The sequence below is a fragment of the Vombatus ursinus genome, unplaced genomic scaffold, assembly GCF_900497805.2.
Source record: "Vombatus ursinus unplaced genomic scaffold, bare-nosed wombat genome assembly UNPS02009173.1, whole genome shotgun sequence".
NCBI lineage: Eukaryota > Metazoa > Chordata > Mammalia > Diprotodontia > Vombatidae > Vombatus > Vombatus ursinus.
Genome location: NW_020948951.1, coordinates 217062 through 240652, shown reverse-complemented (window position 1 = coordinate 240652; position 23591 = coordinate 217062). Strand labels below are relative to the sequence as shown.

Below are 23591 nucleotides of genomic sequence, written 5' to 3'. Positions count from 1 at the left end.
TCTCAATCACTTCAGCCGCCAAGGCCAGAGTCCGAGCAGCATGAGCCCTGGGGCTGTCCCTTCTGAGGTGAGGATGGGACACCTTGACATGAAATTTCAGATGCCAGACCAGGATGGTGACAAGAGTGATTATTACCAATAAAAGCTCCATTTACCCAAGATAGGAGAGTAATAGCTATTTCAAGGTAAAGGAAGAAAAGCCACCAACTTTGCTTTCAGACTCAAAGATGGAGGGCAGGAGAGTTCAACATAGGGCTCTGTTGGAATGTTTGAATGCTTGTCTCTATGTAGGGGCTGGCTGTTTCAAATGGCAAATTCTTAAGAGGGCAGGGACCATGTCAATGTAACTACAACAGGCAGTACTGACACATCATAATACCTGAGGCAGTCTGATGAATGGAAAAGCCTTGGATCAGAGACTGCAAACCCAAAGCAGAGCACTGATGATCAGGCTTCACAACAGCAGGGCCCGGGGAACATTTTTTAACTACTTCAGACTGAAAATCAGAGTGAGGATTGGACTAGTTCCCTAAGCAAGTCCTACCGCTCTGGGACTTACCACCATCTTTGTCAAAAACAGATCTAGCCCAGGGCCCCTCTAACACACTACTGAAACAGCATACATAGCAGGCAGATACCCACCCTGTCACAAGCTGCTCAGTATAGTAACAGCTGGGGTTATTGGGAAGAAGGCCAAGGAGTCCAGAGGAAAGAATGAAGTGATCAAAGGAAAAACAGGAGAGATGGTGAGAAGGAGGAACTGTGGATGAAGTGTGAAAAGCAGAAACAATGTGAGGAAAAGAGCAGCACTCAAGAGGGGAAAGAGACCCAGGGCTTTCAACTCCAAAACATGGACACCAAGACAGACTCAGGGAGCCTCCACAAGGCTTTGCTAATCCAAAGTGAGAGCACTGAGTTCACTCTCATCCTAAATGAGAGGGCACAGTCATGGCCCAAGGCAGGGGAAGATCTAGAGAAGCCACTGCCCTCTTCTCACCACCTACTGAGAAGACTCTTGGGCAGACCACTGCAAAGACTTTTCTTGAGACCATCTCCTTCTGATGTTTGAGAAAAGACTAGGCTGTGCAGAGGAAACTGATTGCTCCTTAGCAGTAAGGCAACTTCACAGCCAACTTAAGGCCATGTTCTCTTAAATTAAAAGGAACCAAACTTTCTTAGGAAACTAAGCATGGGCTGCTTGGGCCTACCTAGTAGGGAGGGGCTGGTGAGGCCCCTGTGACCTGCAAGAAGATCTGGTCTCAATTTCTTTTGATTCCTTGCACATGACAGTCACCACTATCAATCTGGGTCTTAAAATACACACACACGAGTAAGGTAATTTTTCCTGTGCTAAGAAGGAATGCTGATGTCACTTCAATTAGGGTAAAGGGGAGAGAAGGGACTTATTTTGAAGTATTATCATTCATTGCTACATTCAGCTGAAACATTATGTCACTGTTTTAATCCACTGTCATTAGAGAAACTTGCCTGATTTTTGAAAACATCCTACTTAAAGCAAGATATGCAGAGAAACCTCATTTGTTCCTTTCAAAGCATCTCTGATAGTAGAATACCTTAAAACTCAGAACATGTTTTCTTCCAGAAATTATCCTCAACCCCACCCACTGCTTTGAGCCAGCATCACCTGGAGCCTTGATACCCTCTAGAAGGGCCAGCTCTAAGACCGAAGCCCTATCTGGTGGCAGGGCTCCCAAATCCAAGAAGCTGCAGGTAGAATATACATACTTTGCAAAGCCAATGAAGTCCTCATGATTTGTGTTGATGTATGACAGCTCAATGTCGATCAGAAGAAGGATCTGAAAAGATAGGAGTATATTTGCTACTAATTAAAAAAAAAAAAAAGCCCTACTATTTGGTCTACACACCAAAGGTCCAAACACACATTTACAGCACTTGAGCTTATTCCCCAAGTCAACCAGTAGAGGGGGATCTATAACTATTTTCCAACTCGGGCAAATGGCCAAGCAGCGCAGGCTTCATCTGCCTGGTACCTCCAGGCTCTCAGAGCATCCCTCTGTTTTGATAATGGGCACCCTGGAGTTGGATACTGGTCTTGCAAATTAGAAGTTCATGTACAGAATCAATCACATGAAGTCCAGCCATTAAGGTAGCCCAGTCCTTAAGTTAGCAGTACCCAGTAAGTATTTGCAGAACGAATATTGTCAGGGACCCTTCAAACACACCTGGTCCTTTGTTCTCCCTTCTCGCTCCCTGATGTAAGTGGTGACAATTCTTTCTGTTTCTTCTCGTAACCTGGGATAGGAGCCAAGCTGTAGGGGAGGAAAGGGGCATGTCAGATGGCTCTACACAGCACAAAACCCACAACAATTTACATGAAGAAAGCAGAAAGCCAGGGAGAGCCAAGAAGACATGAAAGAACTTCATTGATCCCCAATTTTGTCACCACAAACACTTATTAAAGAGACAAATATGGGCAGCTTGAGTTGGCAAGAGAATTAAAGAGATTAAAAAAATTTTTTAAAAAGAGAATCAAAGATGAGAAGATTTCATTCAAAGCAGGTGAAGTGTGTTTACCAGTCAAATGTCACTGATGTCCCCTCTCCCACCTCCACCCCCATGGCTGGATTACAGCATGAACTAATATACTAAGCAGCAATAAGGCCAATGAGATGAACAGCCTTCCCCATGCCCTGAAGCTCTGGGGCCAAAGCCATTTCATGGGCATTTTGGTCTCCTGGGCAGTGGTTCAAGACAGCACCTATGTCACATGTCTCAGCAGGACCTCCAAATTTATTTTTGGGGACTGTTCACAGATGACAGGTTAATAGTTGTGGCAAGGCCAGAAATAATACCACCAAACTTGTTTCATTTTTGGAAAGAAAATGAATTAAGCCCAAGGCATTAAGTTAGGCAGGTCCTGTGGAGCCAGTATTTTCCAGATGCTCAGGTTAGACTAACAGATGGAAAAAAAATTTAGCCCATTACCTTCTCAGCACACTTTTTAATGACGGTGGCCAGCTCTGAGACCACCAGATCAACACACTTCAAACTCGGCTCTTTGAGCTTTACAATCTGTTTTTTCACAATGGCTTCAAAGGCCATGTCGGGGGTGAAGAGACCCGTCCTGCGTCATGCAGAGCACGAGAGGGAGGCAGAAAGACGAGACCCCAAAAGGCATTGCAGACCAAACACACACAGTAACAAAAAGACAGAGAGAGGGAAGAAAAGGAGAGAGGCAACCAGTTAGTAAGAGGCATAGTAAAAGCCTCGGCATTTGCCCTGGGAAGCTGCTTCGGAAGGAGAGCCATTTCAAGGGGCTTTTGGCTGGACTTGTCAATAGTGCGAGGTCATGGCTTTAGTCACCTTACACCCAATGCATTTGGTGTCCTGAATTTTCAAATACACGTTACAGCCTCTGGAAATCTACTTCCAACCCTGCTGGGTTTGACTGAAGAAGCTTGGAAAGCAAATGCAGGCTTTTAAAAATGACACAGATCAGGAACTGCAGCATAAGCAAAAATCTCCTGACTCTTAAAGACAGCCCCAGGACTCCTATCCACACATACGCGCACACACACACATGCATAGGCACGCAACCCTGGGACAGCATTTACAAGGCCCAGCTGAAGCAGGTCACTCTGGGAAGCAGGCGCTGTCAGGGTGGGGGAGCTAGGCATTTCCTGCCAAGTGTAGGAACTGACTGTGCCAATCACACTGACTGTTGGCGATGTACTTCAACTTCCCCTGTTTAGGGGTGCCAAGTTCCTCTGCAGAGCACTGCCCCTGCCTGGAGGGGAGAACAGCAGGAGGCACTCTGCAGACGGGGGACCACTGGCAAAGCTGCCCTGGGTGCAATGTGGCGATGCCAGGTCTGATAGCCCAGTTATCCACCATTCTGCTGCTCCTGGGGCTTCTCGGCACCCTGCAATGTGCAGCAAAGGAAGCACACTGGCTCTGCAGCAGTGGGTTCATGCAAAATTATTATTTTTTTTTCCCAAAAAGAAAAAAACCATGATGAATGGAGGACTGGGGGTCCCAGGCTCAAGAAGGGGCACATTTTAATCTTCTGCTTCCCAGGGTGTAGCAAAGCAGCATTTTAAATCAGTCAAGACACATGCTCCGTGGGCATCAGGATCCCAGAGTAAGCTGCCCACTTGGCTGGCCAACTCCCAAGGCCTGCTGGAAATTCTTCCCATTCTACTCCTGCTTCCTTAACTCACTCGAGAGTCTCTAGAAAGACACTGTGACCTCGCTGAAGAGTGGTGGGAAGATGATGCAAACTATGGCAATACAGTCTTACATTCCATAGTCCAGAGTCCCTTACCTGGCCTCTGGTTAGGAAGAAAACATCCTCTTGGAAGTAAAAGCAATCTGGGGAGAATGACCAGCCAGAGCAGGCAGGGCACTGCAATCCTGATACCACCCATCCCCCCATGGCTCCCTTTTCCACAGCCCTCAGGGAGGGCTCAATACCTTACTGGTACACTGCCTAACTGTATTGATTAACTCCTGAATAACCAGGTCGACACATTTCAGACAAGGCTCTTTCAGCTTCACCACCTGCTTTTTCACAATGGCCTCGAATGCCAAGTCTGGGGTGAAGAGCCCCGTCCTATGCACGTCCAACCACAAGAGCAAGGGTGAGGGAAATAATCAAAGAAAAACAAAAAAAAAAAATCAACAATATTAATGGCAACTATTTGGTTAACTGAAGAAATAGCAATAATCACACATCTGAGTCACAGGCCCACTCCCATTAATTTGGAATTCCCAGGGTCAACAATGCTCACTTTTGCAACAGAAGTCTACTCTTTCTTGGCAACATTTGGTGTGACCAACATGTCTCTCTCTTGTGATGGTTTGCCTTAGATCTGGGCCCCTTCTTACCCCTTAAGACAATCCATCCCCTCATATTCTTTTAAAGGCCCTTTTCAGGGCAGGTAAGCTGACATATAGCCTTATTTTACATCATGACCATAACAAGACTGGAGTGGGAGGTAGGGGTGTCATTTGTGGTCACAACTACAAATAGTGCAGTAATTCATGTCATGTCCTACTTATAGGCCCCAAATTAGACAGATGTAAATTTTTGCTCCCAAGTGTCTAAAATATTGAAAGGCAACTGACTTGTCCTGGGAAACACTAGGGAAGAGCACATCAGACTGACTGCCTCTTTTCACCCCACCATCAAGGTACTAGGCTCTGTCCCTGAGATGGTCATTCCCTGGCCAACATGGTCTCTTCCCAATTTAGATATTGGAGGCCAGGAGCACAGGCATTCCAGAGGCCTGGCTGAAACAATAACATGTTGACAGAAGGAAGTTAACCCTCCTCCCCCACCCCTAATACTTGCCTGACTCCATGGATGTTTTTAATTGCATAGCTAATTTCTCGTCTCAAGTCTTTCTCATCAAACTCCATCTAAAAAAACAAAATATGTAGAGGTAGGTATCTATAAAATCACAGTAGTTCAACAAAGTAAGGAAGTGAGTTACAACTGAGTATCTTCCTGATCATATATATCTTTAAAAGAAAGCCTCAAGTTGGTAGTTGGCTATCTGAATCCTATTAGCTCTAAAGGACCATCTATGCGATGCCTGCTTCAACCCCCAAGCTAGATTATGTGATTCCCCTCAAAAACAAGCAGAGTCAATGTATGAGTATGAAGGAAGGCCTCACTGCTTTTATCAGTTCAAAAAATATTTAGTATGTAAGTGCCTGTCCTCCACAGACCGTTGGAAGGGAAGGCTAACTATCCCTTGGTAGAAGATGAGAAGTATAGAATATGTCACCTTCACAAGCTCAAATGGAAACCTCTCGTGAAAGATGCGGTTAATCCTTGCACCACCAGAAAGTTCCAATGTGTCCACCTGGTCTCCTGAGCCTTCAATTCTCTTTTCAAAGTCCACACCAAACTGCTGGACCATCCTAAAATGGCAAGTCCAAAGAAGGTGTTTCAGTATCTTCACATTGGTTCTTTGACCACAGATTAGCAAATAAGTGGCCTAAGATTAAGGCAAACTTTTCTTTCAATAAAGCAATTGATGATGCACTCAATTTTTCTTTCAAGAAAAACACAAAAGCTAATATTAATCCAACACTCTCAACAGAGCTCTCAAAACAATCTTAACTTAGAGGAAATATGAATCTAAATATACAGAAGCAAAACAAAAGAAACAAGGAATGATATCACTGAAAAGCTTATCCCTGTGATATAATTATGCTTAGAAACCAAATGGAAAATGGAGATGATTCAAACAATGGGAATAGTCAACATGCACAAGACCAGTTCTCCCAGGCCTACCAGAAAGACTAAAGCTTAACTGGCACCTCCCATCAATTACGAAGCCCAGACCTGTTTTCCACTGTTTGTAATAGCATTATCAAGATAAAAAGGCATTTCCTTGGAACTAACAATTAGAAAAGATTCAGTTGTGAGTCCATCAACTTCTTGAAGCCAATTCCAAGTATACAGGAAAACCTGAGGGCCTAACCCAAAAGGTTCCCATTTCACTGTTCCCTAGAGGCACAAAAATCTAGTTGCCAAATGATAGCTAATCACACGATCTCAGCTACTTTCAGTACCATCCCGAAACTCTCCAAACTGGGAAAGGAGAGGCAGCCATTACACCAATTGAAATTTAGAGGCCTCCTATGTGAAAAGCTCCCAAAGCAATTCAGTGTCCCCCCCGCAAAGCTTTCTCTCTCTGGCCAGAAACTTTGGTCAATCTCCTGTAGGGGCTGCTTAATATGTGTATGCCCCAAGGCAGGAGGCCAGAGTTTTTACTCTGTGCCCCATATCCTTCCCCAGGCTCAAGAAGCCAGAGGCTAGCCTAGTACCTAAACAGATGGAAAGCAAGTTAATTGTGGTTGTTGTGGTTTCAGTGGTGTCTGATTCTTTGTGACCCCATTTGGGGTTTTCTTGGCAAAGAAAATGGAGTGATTTGCCACTTCCTTCTTCAGCTCAATTTCACAGATGAGGAGACTGAGACAAACAGTGTTAAGTGATGTGCCCAGGATGACATAGCTAGTTAGTGTCTGAGGCCAGATCTGAACATGAAGATGAGTGTTCCTGACTCCAGGCCTGGCACTCTATCTACTGTGTCACCTAGCTGCCCAAGTTATCTTTAGTCAGGGAAAAAAGGGAAGAAAGCTCCCTAGACAAAGAGAAGGGCTCAACCCTGAGACACCAGGCCATGCACAGGCCAGCGAGCAAATGCACTTACTGCAGCAGGGCTTTGGTTTTCCGGGTGGGATCATCAGGCCGAAAGTTCTTGTATTCTTCCACCTCCTTCTCCAAGGACAGCAGCTGGCTCTGGAGCTTGCTTCGCAGTGCAGGCAGAGACTCTCGTATGTGATTGGTCAGTTGCTACAATGAAAGGGTCAGAGGGAAGACCAGCATCAGTCACCAACAGGATTAGAGGCTCTTCTAAAGGTAACAAAGACTGCACATTGCTTTGAATTCCTGTTCCAGGCAAGCTAGTTAGAGAGCCGAGCCAGAGCACATTCCAATGAAGGAAGAGCAAAGAGATGTGCTACTGTGGATGGTAACAGGAACCATTTAAACTCATAAGACTTAGTAGGGTTCTGGGATTCCCAATGTCCCAGGGTTCCCAAACTCCTGGCCAGCTCCTGTTGCAGCACCTCAGGGGACAGGTACTCCCTGGGCCTAACAACCCTTCTAGGACTTCGCGGCAATCAAAAAGTCTCTGAATTCACGCCGTCTCGCTAACTCTTCCTGAAACCTTTCATCCCCTTCTCCACCCTGTCCCCCTGCACCACTTAGCAATGTTCTGTTCTTCATTTCCTGGACTGGATGCCACTTCCACTGAATCTTTGCTCCCTTCCTCTCCTGTCTTCTCTGAAAAACAGGACTGTTTCTATTCTAATTCTAGCCTGTGCCAGTCCTGAAACCTGTTGCCCTCTCCATAGCCCATAACATGACCACTTGCAGGTACAAGTGCATACCCACCTACCTGCTCATACACACAAACAGGAAGAACTCAAGGTTTCCAGCAATGTCCTTGACTCTCCAAACACTAGCAGACTGAAATACAAGGGATCACAGAACACTAACACTAACAAAAGCTCAACTCTAAGGGAGAAGTCAACAATCCCTCTAACAAGCCTTCTGGAAGTCCTACCCTACACTTCATGGGGGGGGGAAGGGGGAACCCCAAAACTCTTTAAGTGTTATCTTATACCTGGTTCAGGGTCTTCTGTAAGTGGGGGGTGCCCATTCGGTCTGCTATGTGTCGATATGCTGGGTGAGAGAGGAAAAACTTCCTCTCAGCCCCAAGGGCTGCACGGATATCCTTCTTTCCATCAATGTCCTTTTGGCTCCGATTTACTACACCAATATAACCTGCAAGGAGATCACTTACTTGAGCCTAAGGAACTTTTTAACTGATACGGTAATTCAGAAGAGACTCAAACCTTCCATTCTAAGGCTGAGAAGGTGCTACTTGAAGTTGGGGGAAGCCTCCACAGAAGGATGCTAACTAAATCCCACTTACTGCATACAACTCAACTTCTGAGCTTTTTGGAGGAATCTTTTTTTTTTTTTTTTTTAAAGGCAATTGGGGTTAAGTGACTTGCCCAGCCAGAGTCACACAGTTAGTGAGTGTTATGTGTCTGAGGCCGGATTTGAATTCAGGTTCTCCTGACTCCACGGTCGGTGCTCTATTCACTGTACCACTTAGCTGCCTCCTAGAGGAATCATTAAAAAAATAATCTTAAGGGTTTGAATCACATAACTTTGACCATATGACTGTAACTTTAGAACTGAGAAGTCATCAAATCTCATCTAACAGATGTGGAAATTGGAGCCCAGAAATGACTTGTTTAAGGCCACCCAGCAAGTCAATGGAAAATCTAGGACCCAGATTTCAGATCTCCTTTATTCACTCAAAAACCCTCATTATTTTCTATATGTAGAACACTGTGCTAGACCTGGAAAAGATATAAAAGACAATAAAAACATGAGTCACGACTTCCTTCTTGGAGACTTAGAATGTAGCTCAATGTTCTTTCCACAACACCATGTTATCTCCACTTATCTGGGGCATTTTCTCTTCATCTGGGCTCTCAAACACACTAAGAAAGCTGCTCATCAGTAGGGCTCCCAAACGACTTGGATTACAGTTATACCTCTTCTCAACGGGAGCAACTTGTTCTCAAGTACATCTCTGGCATCTGTGCCTTCATCCATTAGGTCAAGCTTGGTTATAACACCAATTGTCCGTAAGCCTGAAAAAGTCATAAGGTAGACACATACAGGAACATCTAAGGGAATCAGGAAGATTCTCCACTGGGACACTATGGAGAAACTTGCAGAATGCCTACCCTAGCTAGCAAGGATCTGACAAGCAGAACATAACCTGTCATGATTCCAAGGCTACTGACACAGCCTTAATCTAAAATACTCTCTAGGAGATACATCACTGTTACCACAGTCAACTCTTGCCTGGCTGAGCTCTCTTTTTTTTTCTCTGGCTGAGCTCTTAATGCAATTATTCATGACTATGCATTAGTCAAAATCCCATCTCCTTCTCCCTCCCTGAGCCTTGGTGTTAATCTCATATTGAAACAAGGAAATCCTCAAGTAACCAAGTATCTCACCTGCTAATTACCTGCTGTAGCCAGTCATCTGCTGGACAGCCATTAAGTTAACCGAGAACAGATGCTGAGAGATTCACCAAGGCACAGGTATAGAAATAGCAGTTAAACCCTGAGTGTGTGCTTCAAGTTACTGTAGAGGCTTATTCCTGGAGAGGGTCCTTGTATCGATTATTAATAATTGGCTTAAAATTCCTATCTCAATTCTTTTTCCAGAAGCACAGGCTGGCCCGATGATCCTTCCCTAGCTATTTCAGATAATGACAGGAAATCCAGGGATCTGGAACCAATTTCATCCAATAAGAGAATATTTGTGAATCGCTTAGCACTATGCCTTATTCCTTTCCCCTTTCCCTTCTAAGTTCACAGCTGTTTCTGCTCGTACCTGGGGGTTCCAGGACTTACCCTGAGGATCAACTTCCTTGGCCATCTTCAGGGCATCTGAATTTGCTAGATCCATGTTGGCTGGCGTGACTGCAAGAATCAAGCTGCTTTCTTTGCTAATGAACTGCAGGATCATGTCCCTGATCTGGTACTCAATATCCATAGGCTGATCACCAACAGGTACCTTGGTGATGCCCGGAAGGTCAATTAAGGTTAAATTCAACACTAGAAGGAAAAACCAAAGTTGAAGGAAAGTCAGCCTCAAAGCCTGGAAAAGACATAAAATCGACATCTCATCAATGATTCACCTGGTGACCTGTCTGATGATATCTGTACACTGCTCACAGTTCCTTGGAACAAAGCTTACACCAGAAAATGTTCCAGGAGAGGTTCCCTGCCCTCTGGATCTTACCAACTACCCATTTACACTCTCACTGGCTAATCAATTAATCTGATTTTAAAAATGTTTATTGTGTCACATGTCCCAAAAGTATAAGGGCAGCTGAAGAGAGAAGCTAAAGGTCACTGCTATCTGGTCTTGATGTCTTCAAGAGTTACCACCCTGAAAATATTAGTATAATGTGAAGAAAAGGTCAAAATGTCAACTTGCAATATTCACAATGAACAAATAATTATGTTACATGCTTCTTACCGTGTGGTGAATAGACTCGCAAGTTAATGGGGACAGGAGAAATGCCTTTATTGGTCCCCGTGACCCTGTCGGTCTCTGCTTCAATCTCTTGGCGAACTTCATCAAAGTCTGTAAACTTCTTGGACTTACAGTGCAAAAATTCTGCATACTCTGGAAGAGGAAATGAGTGTCACCATGTTAGACAGCAACAGCAGCAATATCTGCTTCTGATCCATTTCTCCGGGCTAAAGCCCACAGAACCAACATCCCAACCCCCAAGACAACTTCAGTTTATCACCAGCAGCGATGGGCAAGGAGGCATGGGGAGGAGAATAAATGATTTTGTGCAAGAGGCCAACCTCATAATCAAAACATCAAACCCACTGGCCTGTAAACATTTATAATGGCAGACAAAGACTAGGCCAGACACCAGTGCTCGATCATAAAGCGCTCCTGAATTATTTCATTTGGCCCCTGTAGCAATCCTGGGAGGTAAGGCGGGTGCCATCTCCCCTTCATAGATAAGGAAATTCAGGTCCAGAGATAACTTGATTACTCACAGTCTCACAGTCACATAGCGGTTAACTCTACCTCATTAACGACCTGCTCTCTAAAGATACTCTGCCTGGGTTGCTGTCTCTTGTGAGGGATAGTGTCCTAGCCCCCTTTGCCTCCAAGTAACACCATGGGCCGCGTGAGGCAGTGAAAACGGCACTGATCGATACACAAAGGAGGGCCTGGTTTCCAATTCTTGCTCTGCTGCTTCCTCCTGGGCTGATATGCCTCTTTTCCTCTCTGAGCCTCAGTTTCCTCACATGGAAAATAAGGGTATTTAATCAGATGGTATATAAAAACCCTTGGAGCTTTTAATCTTCTAGGTCTCCTGATCTTCTGGGACAGAACTCTCCAGTTCCCTGGGAAAAAACTCAAGCACAATTTAGCAACAACATGCGTATATACACATGCTACATTCCAGCCCAACAGAATCACTAACTGTTCTCCAATCTCTTCGAGCGCTTCCTTGCCTCTACATCTGGATGTAGAGTGATGTTCCCTATTCCTGAAATGTCCCCTGCCTATAGAAATCTTTACTTTCCTTCAGGGCTCAGTTCAGATGTTATTTTGCATTCTCCCAACTAGGTCACTAAGTCATCACTTTTTCTTAGAGCATTTTGTAAGGACTTCTCCTTTATCCCCTACTGCACTCGACTTAATATTTTACTTAGTTGTATACATGCCACATTCCTCAGCACATTAGACTCTAAGCTTCCTGATGGCAAGAACACTATTTTTTCACATTTGTACAGCAAGCACACTGTCTTACACACAATGGTTACTCAGCAACTTTATTGAATTTGAATAAATTCATATCAGGAAGAAAATTAACTACAAAGAAGATAAAGGCTTATCTTACATATCAACACCTTGACAACTGCTCTTGAAAACCAGAAACCTCCCCAACCATTGGGTGTCACCACATAGACACCTCAGGATCAGACAGGGAAAGCTGTTCAGGATCCTGAAATGCCAATCACTTGCTTCTGTCGAGATGTCAAAATAAGCTAGCACTGGCTGAACTCTTAAGCCCAAAGTAATCTCTCTTCCCCTTCTCCTTTCCAGGGGGATATGAGGAAATATTTGGGCTTCATTTCCTCCAGTAATCACTGGAGAAAGCCCTTCACAAACTTGTATTCTTCCTGTTGCCACATCCCCAACAGCACCTCCATAAGAAGAGGTATAAGACTTTTTTTAGAAGTAGAAATCAAATGTCTAAAGAAAAAACTTGAGAAAGAGAATTGACTGAAGAATTGGAAAATGGGATTATGAGAGTACATATGTCCAGGGCCCACAATGGACTTATAGACACACCTGGAGGAAATATCAGATCTATACTGTGGCCAGGGTCATTTTTCACTCAGAAACACTTTGAGACATTTCTAACAACCAACTGCAAATACCCAGAAGAGAGCTTCCAAATCTCTGGATGTGGATTATGTACAGTGTGGCAGCCATGCTTAGGGGGAAAAGATGAAAACAATTAAACATCCACCCAGTATGTGACCTTTTCACAGGATTTCAAATTTCAGGTTGAAAGGAAAACTTAAAATAACTAAAACCCAAAGGCAATGTTGTACAGGTCTCCCCCAAAGACTCCGAGGAGCCCCCCATCTGGCAGGCAATATGCTTTCAAATTCATTTTTTGCTTCTGTTTTTCCAAATTCAGCTTGTCCTGTCTGATCGACAACTGTGCCATGGCCCAGCGTCCCAAGTTCCAGGTCTCTTCTTCCCATCAGCAAGCTGTCCTCTGTAAGCTGTGTTAGCGGAACACAATAACGGTGATGACAAGCTGCTCCTTTACACAGGTGTATCATAGCATAAGACTGGGCAGCATCCTGCCTCTGACAGTGCCTGCCCCTTATATGCCTATGCCAGGACCCAGCCAGGTAAACACAAACACTGGAATGCTAAAGACTACATACAAACAGAGAATATTACAAGACAGTGTGTGTATACATACACATATACATATCACATACATGTATATTATAATATTCTCTACTCATATGCACAGAGACACTGTCTTGCACTGTTTTCTACTTGTCTCTCCAACTATCTTCCCAACAACATAACCAGGCATCAGGTTGGGTACGGAGTAGATGGCATGAGACATGTTGGTACAGCCCACTGTGCTCGATAACCAGTGTACTAGCTCGGTGACAAGTGCCTTGTCCTAATGGCTGGAGATGATAAAAACAGCAGTCCACATTGACAGTCCAGAGGCATGTATGCCTTATACAGAATCAGGGGCAACCATCTGAGTAAACTGATGCCTAGCAGGTTGCCAGGGTGTTCCAAGTAGAAGGAGCCCAGTGTAACTGCCTAAGAGCTCTCTTCAGTTGGAAGCAAAGAAAAACAAAGGTACATGAAGGATCTAGTCACTGGCCTGAACAGTGCAGAATCCCCATCTTACACGGTCAAACAAACATTCGCTCTCCTTAAGAGAGCCCTTTCATAGGCCCTAGGCTCAGGATAAGATGGAGCATTGTGTCTGCCTCACAGGGCAGCAGATGGATCTTCACCTGATTTAGTACCAGCCCAGAGGCCCTGAACTTTTATTAACCTTGTGGAGCCTGGGCCAGGCTCCCATTTCTTCTTCCTCCTCTCCGCCCCCTCAGCCCAGAAGCCAAAAAACTTGCCTAGTTGTAACATGAGATACAAAACAAGTCAAAAGTTTCCAAATATTACACTTCCCTGTCTGGAGATGACAGAAGCAGCTTTGGCTGCGGTTTAACTAGTAGCCGCCTAATTCAAAGGCTTACTTACAAACATTCCCTCACTGAGGGCCCCCCCACCCCCAACTCTTCCTTTGGGTAACCTGTAACCAACAGGGCAACAAGTTTGATGTACTACTCTCTCTCTGGTTCTCAGTGAGTGGGAACACCTTGAGAGCTGGGGCTATCTGTTTTTTATTTGTATCTCCCATGATTAGCATATAACAGAGTGCTCAATAAATGCCTTTTCATTCCATTCTATTTAGTGGGATAAGGCCTCAAGTTAATAGAGAGGATTTGTTTTTCATGAAAGTGTTGGACTTTGAAGTACTAAAAAAAAAAAAAATCCAACCTAAACAACTAGATTTAGGCATCACATGGTTTTTCAGACCCTGAAAATCAAGTCTCATCTTGTTTGTTTGTGACTGTCATGGCTCTTGTCACACATGAATCAGAAGACCTAGGTTCAAGTCCATTCACTAATTCGAACAAATTATAATCTCTGTGATCAATCAATCAAGTAATTATTAAATTAAGTGCCTGCTCCAGAGTCTGTGTACTACGTGTTAGGAACATAACATAATGAATGAAGTGGTTCTTATCACCAGAAACTCATGTCAGGAATACTACCAGTTAGGTGGGACAGTGGAAAGAGTGCTGGCCTTGGAGTTAGAAAGACCAAGTTCAAATCTGACACTTAATAGCTGGGTGATCCTGGGCACTCGATCTCTGTGCTACAATTTTCTCATGTGTAAAATGGGGATAATAATAACACCTAGCCTGCAGGATTACTGTGAGGAGCATATAAGATAATACGTGTAATGTGCTTCGAAAACCTTAAAGCATGATCTAAATGCTAGCTATCTCAATTGCTGTTGCTATTGTTATTAAAGGTAGTACTAACCTCATGGGGTTGCGGTGAGGACTAGATAAAATAAACAGCATAAATGCAAGTGGTTATTATTGGTTCTTACAGTCCTCCCAGACCTTCATCTCCCTGAGGACAAGGACTCCTACTCCTCTTTCTAGCCTCTGCACCCATATACCTAGCATGTAGGTGTTCAGTATTTGGTGAATCTGAAATGAATACTAGGAGCACAGGATTCAAGTCTGGTATGACTGGAGGACCATGACTTGAGAGCTGGAAAGCACTGGATTATCCCAATTATCCCAACAGTTTTATTTTACAGCTGAGGAAACTGAAGCCCAAAAGATTAAGGAATTTGCCTAACATCACACTGGGAGTGAGTGGGAGAAATGAATATTGAACTTTCTTGACTCTATATCTCAAGCCATTCTCAGTGTACCGCACTGCCTCTCCACGTGCATTTGGCAAGAAAAAGGTTTCTGAATCTTTTATGTGTCCTCTACCCTTTTGGCAATCTGGTGAAATCTATGGATTCTTTCTTGAAACATTTTTAAATATGCAAAATAAAGTACATAAGATTACAAAGGAAACTAATTGTATTGAAATACAAATATAGAAATGTTATTTAAAAACAAACAAACTAACAAAAATAACAAAAAATCCCACACAAGTTCTTGGGGCCCCACTTACAAACTCCTGGACTGGAAGAACATTTAGCTCCATTACCAAAAGCTGGTCTTCTCTGAGAAAATGAAACTTTCCGAGCCAACTTTTTGTCTGAGACAGGCCTTGATAGCTCCCTTTCTCACCCCCAAAACAAGTCAAGAATCACTAACCATTCCAGGGAGACAGAAGTAGCTGGAATGTAGGAGTTAATTTTGTAGAGAGGGTTACAAAACTGTGGGAATTACAAAACTGTGAGAACTACAAAACTGTCAAAATTCTGAGAAGACCACCCTCCACTTTCAAACCTTATGTTTCAAGAAATGAAAACCAGATACTGTCTTGTAATTTTACAAAACTGCCTTAAGGAGATACCCACGTCTTTACAGTTTAAAAAGTATTTTCACATAAATTATCTCATTTGATCATCCTGTGAGTTGGAGAAGGAAAGTATCACCCCTATATTGTACAGATGAGGAAACCGAAGATCAAACTAACTTGCCCAAGGTCACCCAGCTAGCAAGGTGCAGAACCAGTCTAGCCAATTCTAGCGCCAGAGCCCTTTCTACTCTAACAGACTATTCAAAAACTGTGTGTGCAGCAGAAAAGGAGAAAAAAAGACCCCACACAAACTCTAGTTCTATTGATCTTGCAATTTTCAAAGCTGAAGGGCTATCCTGAGCAGGTCTTTCTGAAGTTTCACCAAGAACCAGGCTCAAATGACTTTCATGAGCCACCAAGATACTGGGTAGGAGTGAAGGTTTGGGTTGAGATAACTGTGGAGATAGAACAATTCATTCATTTACTAGAATGTCAGTGAAATGATCCTTTTCTTTTAGTCTTTAGCCTTAATCACTGAATGGGCATTGCCTCAGTCAAACGGAGGCCAGTTAAAGACCTTAGCTTAAAAAGGCCTAGACCTCACTGCATTTGGGCCATCTCTAGTCACCCTGATCCATATCTGACCACTAGACCCAGATGTCTCCAGAGGAGAAAGTGAGGCTGGTGACTCTGCACAGCCCTCTCTCACTTCAATCCAGTTCACTTGCATGTCATGGCATCACCTCCCTGATGTTACGGTCCTCTTCGAGAGCGAAGGACAAACAACAATAACCTTAACATATAGGCACACACATCTACACATACATACCTAAGTGAGGGCTAGAAAACATTATGTGTGACAACTTCTTTTGTAACCCTCTAGGTTAAAAAAATCAAAGTGGATTTTATGTTATTGGCTTGGGAATGCCCAGGCACAGATTACAACTCACTGCCAGAAAAGACCCTTAGTGATGTTCCTGCTGCAACTCTGAGCTCTGACTGTTCTTCTGACTGCCCTGACATCATTCCTCCTTTTCTACTGCAGGTGACATCTCAATGTCAGGTTTCTACATGCAACCCCATCAGTTGTCTCCCTCCTCTCCCTAATTCTGGTAAGACTGTTTGTGGCCCTCTGGGACTCTAGGTATATCCTACCTACCTACAGAGCACATGCTACTGTGGACAACTTTCTTGTTTTGCTTTGAGAGGCAGGGCAATCAGTGGACATGCTGGCATGCTGGACGCTGAATCCAGTACTTAGGCTGTGTGACTACAGGCAAGTCACTTAAGTCTCTCCAGGCTTCAGTGTCTTCATCTGTCAAAATGCAGATGACACAGTACCTGCCACTTCAGAGTCAATGTGAGGATCAAATGAGACAGCTAGGTAAAGTGCTTGGAAAACTTCAAAATACCATGTCAATTTACTATTAATGTTGTGTTATTTAAGTCTTATATCTTTATTCCTTTCAGGTATTCATCATTCCCCAACCAGATTATTAGCACCTCATCTCAGATGATCCAATTAAAATCTCCCTTTCTCCGCAAAGCTTCCTCAGAAGGCTGGGACCACAGTTAATCTTTCCCATCCATTTCAGAATTATTTGTTTACTGCCTAGCTCACAGTAGTCAATACATATGTAATTTTAATTGTACTACTGTAATCAACCCTCATTCTGTTACTACATTTTCCTATTTTTAATCCCATTTTCTCAAATATACTGCAAGGTCTTTGAAGAGAAGGCCCATTTGTTGTATTTATTCTCCTCTCCCCTCCCCTCCACTCAACCCTCCCACGCACACTTCTTAGCATCTGCTAAGTAGATGAAAAAAAAGTAATTGGAGGTCTTTTAATTTCTGCTCTGCTTTCTGAGGCCAAGAAAAATGCCAAGTCTAAACCCTTTTTCACATGAGGGCCCTGTAAATACTTAAGATAGGTATCATGTCCCTCTAAGAATTCCCTTTTCTAGGCTAACATTTCTGATTCACCTTATATCTATTAAATTGGCAAGAATGATAAAGGAAAGAAAAAGTTAACGTTGGAAGGGCTGCAGGAAGACAGGAATATTAATGCCTTGTTGGAGCTCGGAATAGCTCCCTCAGTTCTGGAAAAGAATTTGGAATTAAGTAGAAATTTATTAAATCATACCTTTTGATCAGGTGATACTACTCCTGAGCATAACCCCAAGGAAGTCAAAGATATAAAGAATGGCCCCATATATGCCAAAATATTCATAATAGCACTTTTGTGATAGAAAAAATTGGACTCAAAGTGATTTCTCATTGATTAGGGGAATGGCTAAACAAATCACCGTCACTCAATGTGGCTTGCTATCGCCTCTAGTATTACATATACAATCCTGTTTGGTGTTCCAAGCCTTTCATAACCTGGCCTCCTTCTTCTCCTACTTTTCCAGTCTTCTTACACTCCACTTCTCCCCTCATCCCCTCCAAATATTATGTAATCCAGTGACAATGGCCTCCTTGCTCTTCCTCAAACAAGATACTCCACTGCTCAACCCTGTGGTATTTTCACTGGCTGTCTTTCATGTCTAAAATTCTCTTCCTCCTCATCTCTATCTCCTGCTCTCCCCGGCTTCCTTCAAATCTGGTAATATCTCACCTTCTACAAGAAGCCTTTTCTGAACCCTTGTAATGCTAGTGCCTTCCCTTTTATCGTCTATACGAGCTTGGTTGTGAACTCCTTAAGGGCAAGGATTGTTTTTGACTTTTTTTGGTATTTCCAGCACTTAGTAAATGCCTGTTAATGTGCCAAGCACTGTGCTAAGTATTTGTTGATTGACTCAATGCAATGGAATTTTTTTTTTAAAAGAGAAGATATTTAGAGAAATATGGGAAGACTTGTACCAACTGATGTACAGCAAATACAGCAAAACAGGAGAATAATATATATAATAATATCAATAATTAATTTAAATAAAAACACTAAAATATACTAGAAATCAGAATCATTGCAATGACCAATTCTGGTTTCGAGAAACTGATGATGAAACTTCCTTCCCCTTTCTCGTTGACCATGGGTATGGTATGATGCACAGCTGTCACATAAGTCACTATAGCATTATTTTTAATTAATTGTTTTTACCATAAGGGAGGGTTGCAGGGGGGAGGGTATTCACTGCAAAGTAACTGGTATAAAAATAATCAATAAAATATTAAAAATAAAACATCCCCTCCCCCACGCTTTTTAGCCCAGTAAAGACCCATACTGATTTCCCATTTTCCGTGAGGGAAACAGAAGGCACCAAGATCTAGTTATTAGATCTTGATAAGGGTGGTCAGGTGAGCCAGGCTTTCTCCCAATGTGATAAAATCCTGTTTAGAGTCTTTTAAAGCAAAGTAAATGTTTGTGGATGGATTGTATTTGCTTTTCTTTCAGTCAACGTGCTACGCACAGCCTTCCTGACCGGTTTAGCTCACAGGTTTCAGAACTTTCATGGCAAACTCTTCTATCCCTAGGAGGAAGAAATTTCAGTTAGGCCAGCTGACTTTCTTTATGGTACAGACTTTGGGTAATTTTTAAATAAAGATGGTTGAAATTAATAATTAACCAGAGTTGGTTTGAATCACAAGAAAATATTCTCTAAAGAAATAAAGCTCAACCACCATTTGGAAGTCATCTCAAATAAACACATATTCACAAAACAGATTTGGTGATTTATCAAATCCAGTTGTAGTTCTCAGGAATATCACACACTGAAATTCCCATCTTTAAATTTACAGGGAGTAGCTTTAACCACTATGAAAAGCCTGTATTTCATCTAACAGTCAAAATTCTCAGGAAGCTAGTAGGTAAAACAATCCTAGGCATGAGGCCCTCCAAAGTCAAGCTAGCTGTGGAATAGCCACATATTTAGCTGTCTGAACATCTCTGAACATCTCTCTCAAAAGAACAAATACCAGAGGCTAAGTCACAGCCTACTTAATATAATCAAACATTTATTAAGTGCTTACTATGTGCCAGGTACTGTCCTAGGTGCTATGGAAAAAAAGACGAAAAGCAAGATAGCTCATGCCCTCAAGGAACTTATATTAGACTAGGGGGGATATAATTTGTTTACTAGATAAATATACAAAACAAACACATAGGTTTTTTGTTTGGGTTTGTTCAAGTTTTTAAGGAGAGGATTACCAACAAAGTCCAGCAGCAAGAGACAGAAAGAAAAATTCTATTTAAAGTATTTGGAGGTCTACCTGAAAGAGAAATTTCATTTAAAATAACTGTAAACAATAAAAAACACTTGGAAGTCTACCTGCCAAGACAAACACAGGAACCATATGAACACAACTATAAAAACTTTCACACAAATAAAGTCAGATCTAAACAAGTGGAAAAACAATTGCTCATGGATAGGTTGAGTCAATATAATAAAAATGACAATTCTACCTAAATTAATCTATTTATTCCATGCCTTATCAATCTATCAAACTATTAAAAATTATTTTATAAAGCTAGAAAAATAATAACAAAATTCATCTGGAAGAACAAAAGCTCAAGAATATCAAGGAAATCAATGGAAAGAAATGTGAAAGAAGGTGGTCTAACCATACCAGATCTCAAATTATATTATAAAGTGGTAATTATAAAGATTAGGAGGGGCAGCTAGGTGATGCAGTGGATATAGCACCAGCCCTGGAGTCAGGAGGACCTGAATTCAAATCTGGTCTCAGACCAGACACTTGACACTTACTAGCTATGTGACCCCGAGCAAGTCACTTAACCCCAACTGCCTCGCCCAGAAAAAAAAGAGAGAGAGAGAGAGAGAGAGATTAGGTACAAATTACATGATAGCATATATGATAGCAAATGACCATACTAATCTAGTATAAGATAAACCCAAAGATCCAAGCTTTTGGAACAAAAACTGTTGAGAAAACTGGAAAAAAGTATGATATAAACTAGGTATAGACCAATATCTCACATTGTATACCAAGATAAGGTAAAAATGGGTATATGATTTACACCTAAAGGGTGATACCATAAGCAAATTAAGAGAGCATGGAATAGCTTATCTGTCAGATTCGTGGATAAGGGAAGAATTTAGGACCAAAGAAGATATAGAGAGCATTACAAAATCTAAAATAGATAATTTTGATTATATAAAATTAAAAAAGTTTTTGCACAAATGAAACCAAAGTAACTAAAATTATAAGGAAAGCAGAAAACTGGGGAAAACTTTGCAATAATTATATCTGATAAAGGCCTTATTTTTCAAATACATAGAGAACTGAATCAAAAAATATAAGTCATTCCTCGATTAATAAATGTTCAAAGGATATGAACAGGCAACTTTTAGACAAAGAAATCAAAGCTATCTATAGTCATATGAAAAAGTGCTCTAAATAAATACTGATTAGAGAAATGCAAATTAAAACAATTTTGAGGTACCACACCTCACACCTATCAGATTGGCTAATATGACAAAAAAGGAAAGTGTTCAATGTTGGAGGGGATGTGGGAAAACTGGGACACTAATGCATTGTTGGTAGAGTTGTGGTCTGATTCAACCATTCTGGTGAGCAATTTGGAACTATGCCCAAAGGCATATATATAACTGTGTACATCCTTTGATTCAGCAATGCCACTGCTAAGTCTATATCCCAAAGACATCCAAAAAAAGGGAAAAGTATGTATTTGTACAAAAATATTTATAGCAGCTCTTTTTTGTGGTGGCTAAGAATTAGAAATTGAAGGGATGCTCATCAATTCCCCATCAATTGGGGAATGGCTAAAACAGCTGTAATTGTAATGGAATATTACTGTTCTATAAGAAATGACAAGTAGGATGATTCCAGAAAAAACTGCAAAGACTTACATGAACATCGTAATGCATAGTGAAGTGAACAGAATCAGGAGAACATTGTATATAGTAACAGCAATATTGTTCAATGAAGAACTGTGAATGACTTAGCTATTCTCAGCAATGCAATGGTCCGAGACAATCCCAAAAGACAAATGATAAAGCATACTATCTGCTTTCAGAGAAAGAACTGATATTGTTTGAATACAGACTGAAGCATTTCACTTTCATTTTTTTTCTTTTATTCGAGTCTTCTTGTATAAAATGACTAAAATGGAAATGTTTTACAGAATTGCGTATGTATAACCTATATCTGATTGCTTACCATCTCAGGGACGGAGGAAGGCATAGAGGGAGGGAGGGGTAGAATTCGGAACTTAAAACTTTAAATAAAAATGCTAATTTAAAAAAAAAAAGAGAGGCACCAAACTGGGGGAACCAGTCAAGGACACTTTTTAAAAAAGCACTGTCATTCCTGCTCCCCCATCACAACAATGAACAATAAAAAACTCCTAAAAAATGAAACCCTTGTAACAAATCTGCATTATCAAGCAAAACAAATTCCCCCACTGGCCATGGCCAAAAAATGTATGTCTTAAACTACATTTAAAATCCATCTCTGGCAGGAGGTGGGTATTGTGTTTTACCTCCAATCTTCTAGATTCAGAGTATCTATCACGGGTATCTATCACGGCAATGGTCTGAGTGCTCAAATCTTTCAGTCATTTTTCTCTATAATGCTGCTGTCATCATTAAATGTTCTAGTTTTTACTGACTTCACTCTGCTACATTTCCAAGAAGTTCCGACTTTTCTCTGAAACTGTTCTTTTATGACATAATAACATTCCATTGCATTCATATGCCATAATTTGCTTATCCATTCCCCAACTGGTTTGGCCATTTCCAATTTTTGTCTACTACAGAAAGAGCTGCCATAAATATTTTGTGCACACGTAAGTTCTTTCCCTCTTTTTTTGATATCTTTGGGATATAAGCTTAGTAGTGGTATAGCTGCTTCAAAGGACATGAACAGTATTATTTTGGGGGGATACATTTCTAAATTGTGGAAAGGCCACTTTCTACTAAGTGTCGTAATATCTTGGCTACCCCTATTTCAGGTAGGCCCCATTTCACAATGTCAGTAATTTCAGCAAAGTATAATGTTAGGCAAAACAGCATTTATATGGGGCAGTTGTTCCACTGGACATATTAAAAAGGTATAAGTTTCATGACTTTATAATGTATTAATGACACTGTATGTGGGAATTTATTCAACTTAATTCTACTGTCATTAAATTAGAAAATTAGGGAGTAGATCTGACACATGGTCCAGATGTGTTTTTCCCTACAACCAGGTGCAAAAGTTGCTTGCCTCTTACCACTGGTAAGAACAGCAAGAACAGTCAGTATACAACTTGCCTGCTCTCTGTGCACTACCAGAGAGAACAAGGCACAGATTGGCCTTTCACCAAACACAAATGGACCTTGAATCTCTTACTGTTCCCAACTTATGTGGTGGTCATAGGCACATATCCAAAATTTTATAAACACCAGCCAATGGAAGAAAGCATGGTATGATGTATAGATGGGTTTGGAGCCAGAAGCTATGGGTTTGACTTCTGGCTCTGCAATTTAGTGTGTAACTCTGGGCAATGGAGTTCCCCTCTTTGGGTCTATTTCCTAGTTTGTAAAATAAATGGGTTGGCAGAGATCATTGCTAAGGTCCCTCCAATGATAACATTCTGTGCTTCTATGAAAATATGGTTCCCTTGACAGCTGTCATAAAATGGGGCAATCAATGATTACTTACTAAGCACCTATGCTGTGCCAGGTACTATGCTGCATCACGGGGACAGAGGCACACATACAAACTAATCCCTGCCTTATAGGACCTTCCATTTCATTTAGAGAGACAACTCTTACAGATGTATGTATATACAAAATATGTAACAAATAAAAATAAGATAAGTTTGGGGGAAGAGAAGGAAGAGGAAGACCTTTGAGGATGGGAGGGATCCAGAAAGACTTCATGG

At 41.9% G+C, this 23591-nt stretch overlaps 1 protein-coding gene across 6 annotated transcripts in view; it reads right to left on the bottom strand.

Moving 5' to 3' along the window:
* Nucleotides 1-23591, bottom strand: part of DNM2 (dynamin 2) — a 78036-nt gene that overhangs the window by 17546 nt on the left and 36899 nt on the right. For 3 of the 6 annotated variants that reach the window (XM_027850897.1, XM_027850898.1, XM_027850899.1), the window contains exons 3-12: nt 10637-10786; nt 10006-10209; nt 9133-9231; nt 8187-8347; nt 7209-7351; nt 5775-5910; nt 5336-5403; nt 4456-4594; nt 2205-2291; nt 1747-1817 (exon numbers count right to left, since the gene is read on the bottom strand). In XM_027850897.1, the coding sequence (XP_027706698.1) occupies nt 1747-1817; nt 2205-2291; nt 4456-4594; nt 5336-5403; nt 5775-5910; nt 7209-7351; nt 8187-8347; nt 9133-9231; nt 10006-10209; nt 10637-10786 (1258 nt within the window). Of the gene's footprint in view, nt 1-1746; nt 1818-2204; nt 2292-2967; nt 3107-4455; nt 4595-5335; nt 5404-5774; nt 5911-7208; nt 7352-8186; nt 8348-9132; nt 9232-10005; nt 10210-10636; nt 10787-23591 lie in introns of all 6 variants that reach the window. The other 3 variants (XM_027850901.1, XM_027850902.1, XM_027850903.1) reach the window with 1 other exon arrangement.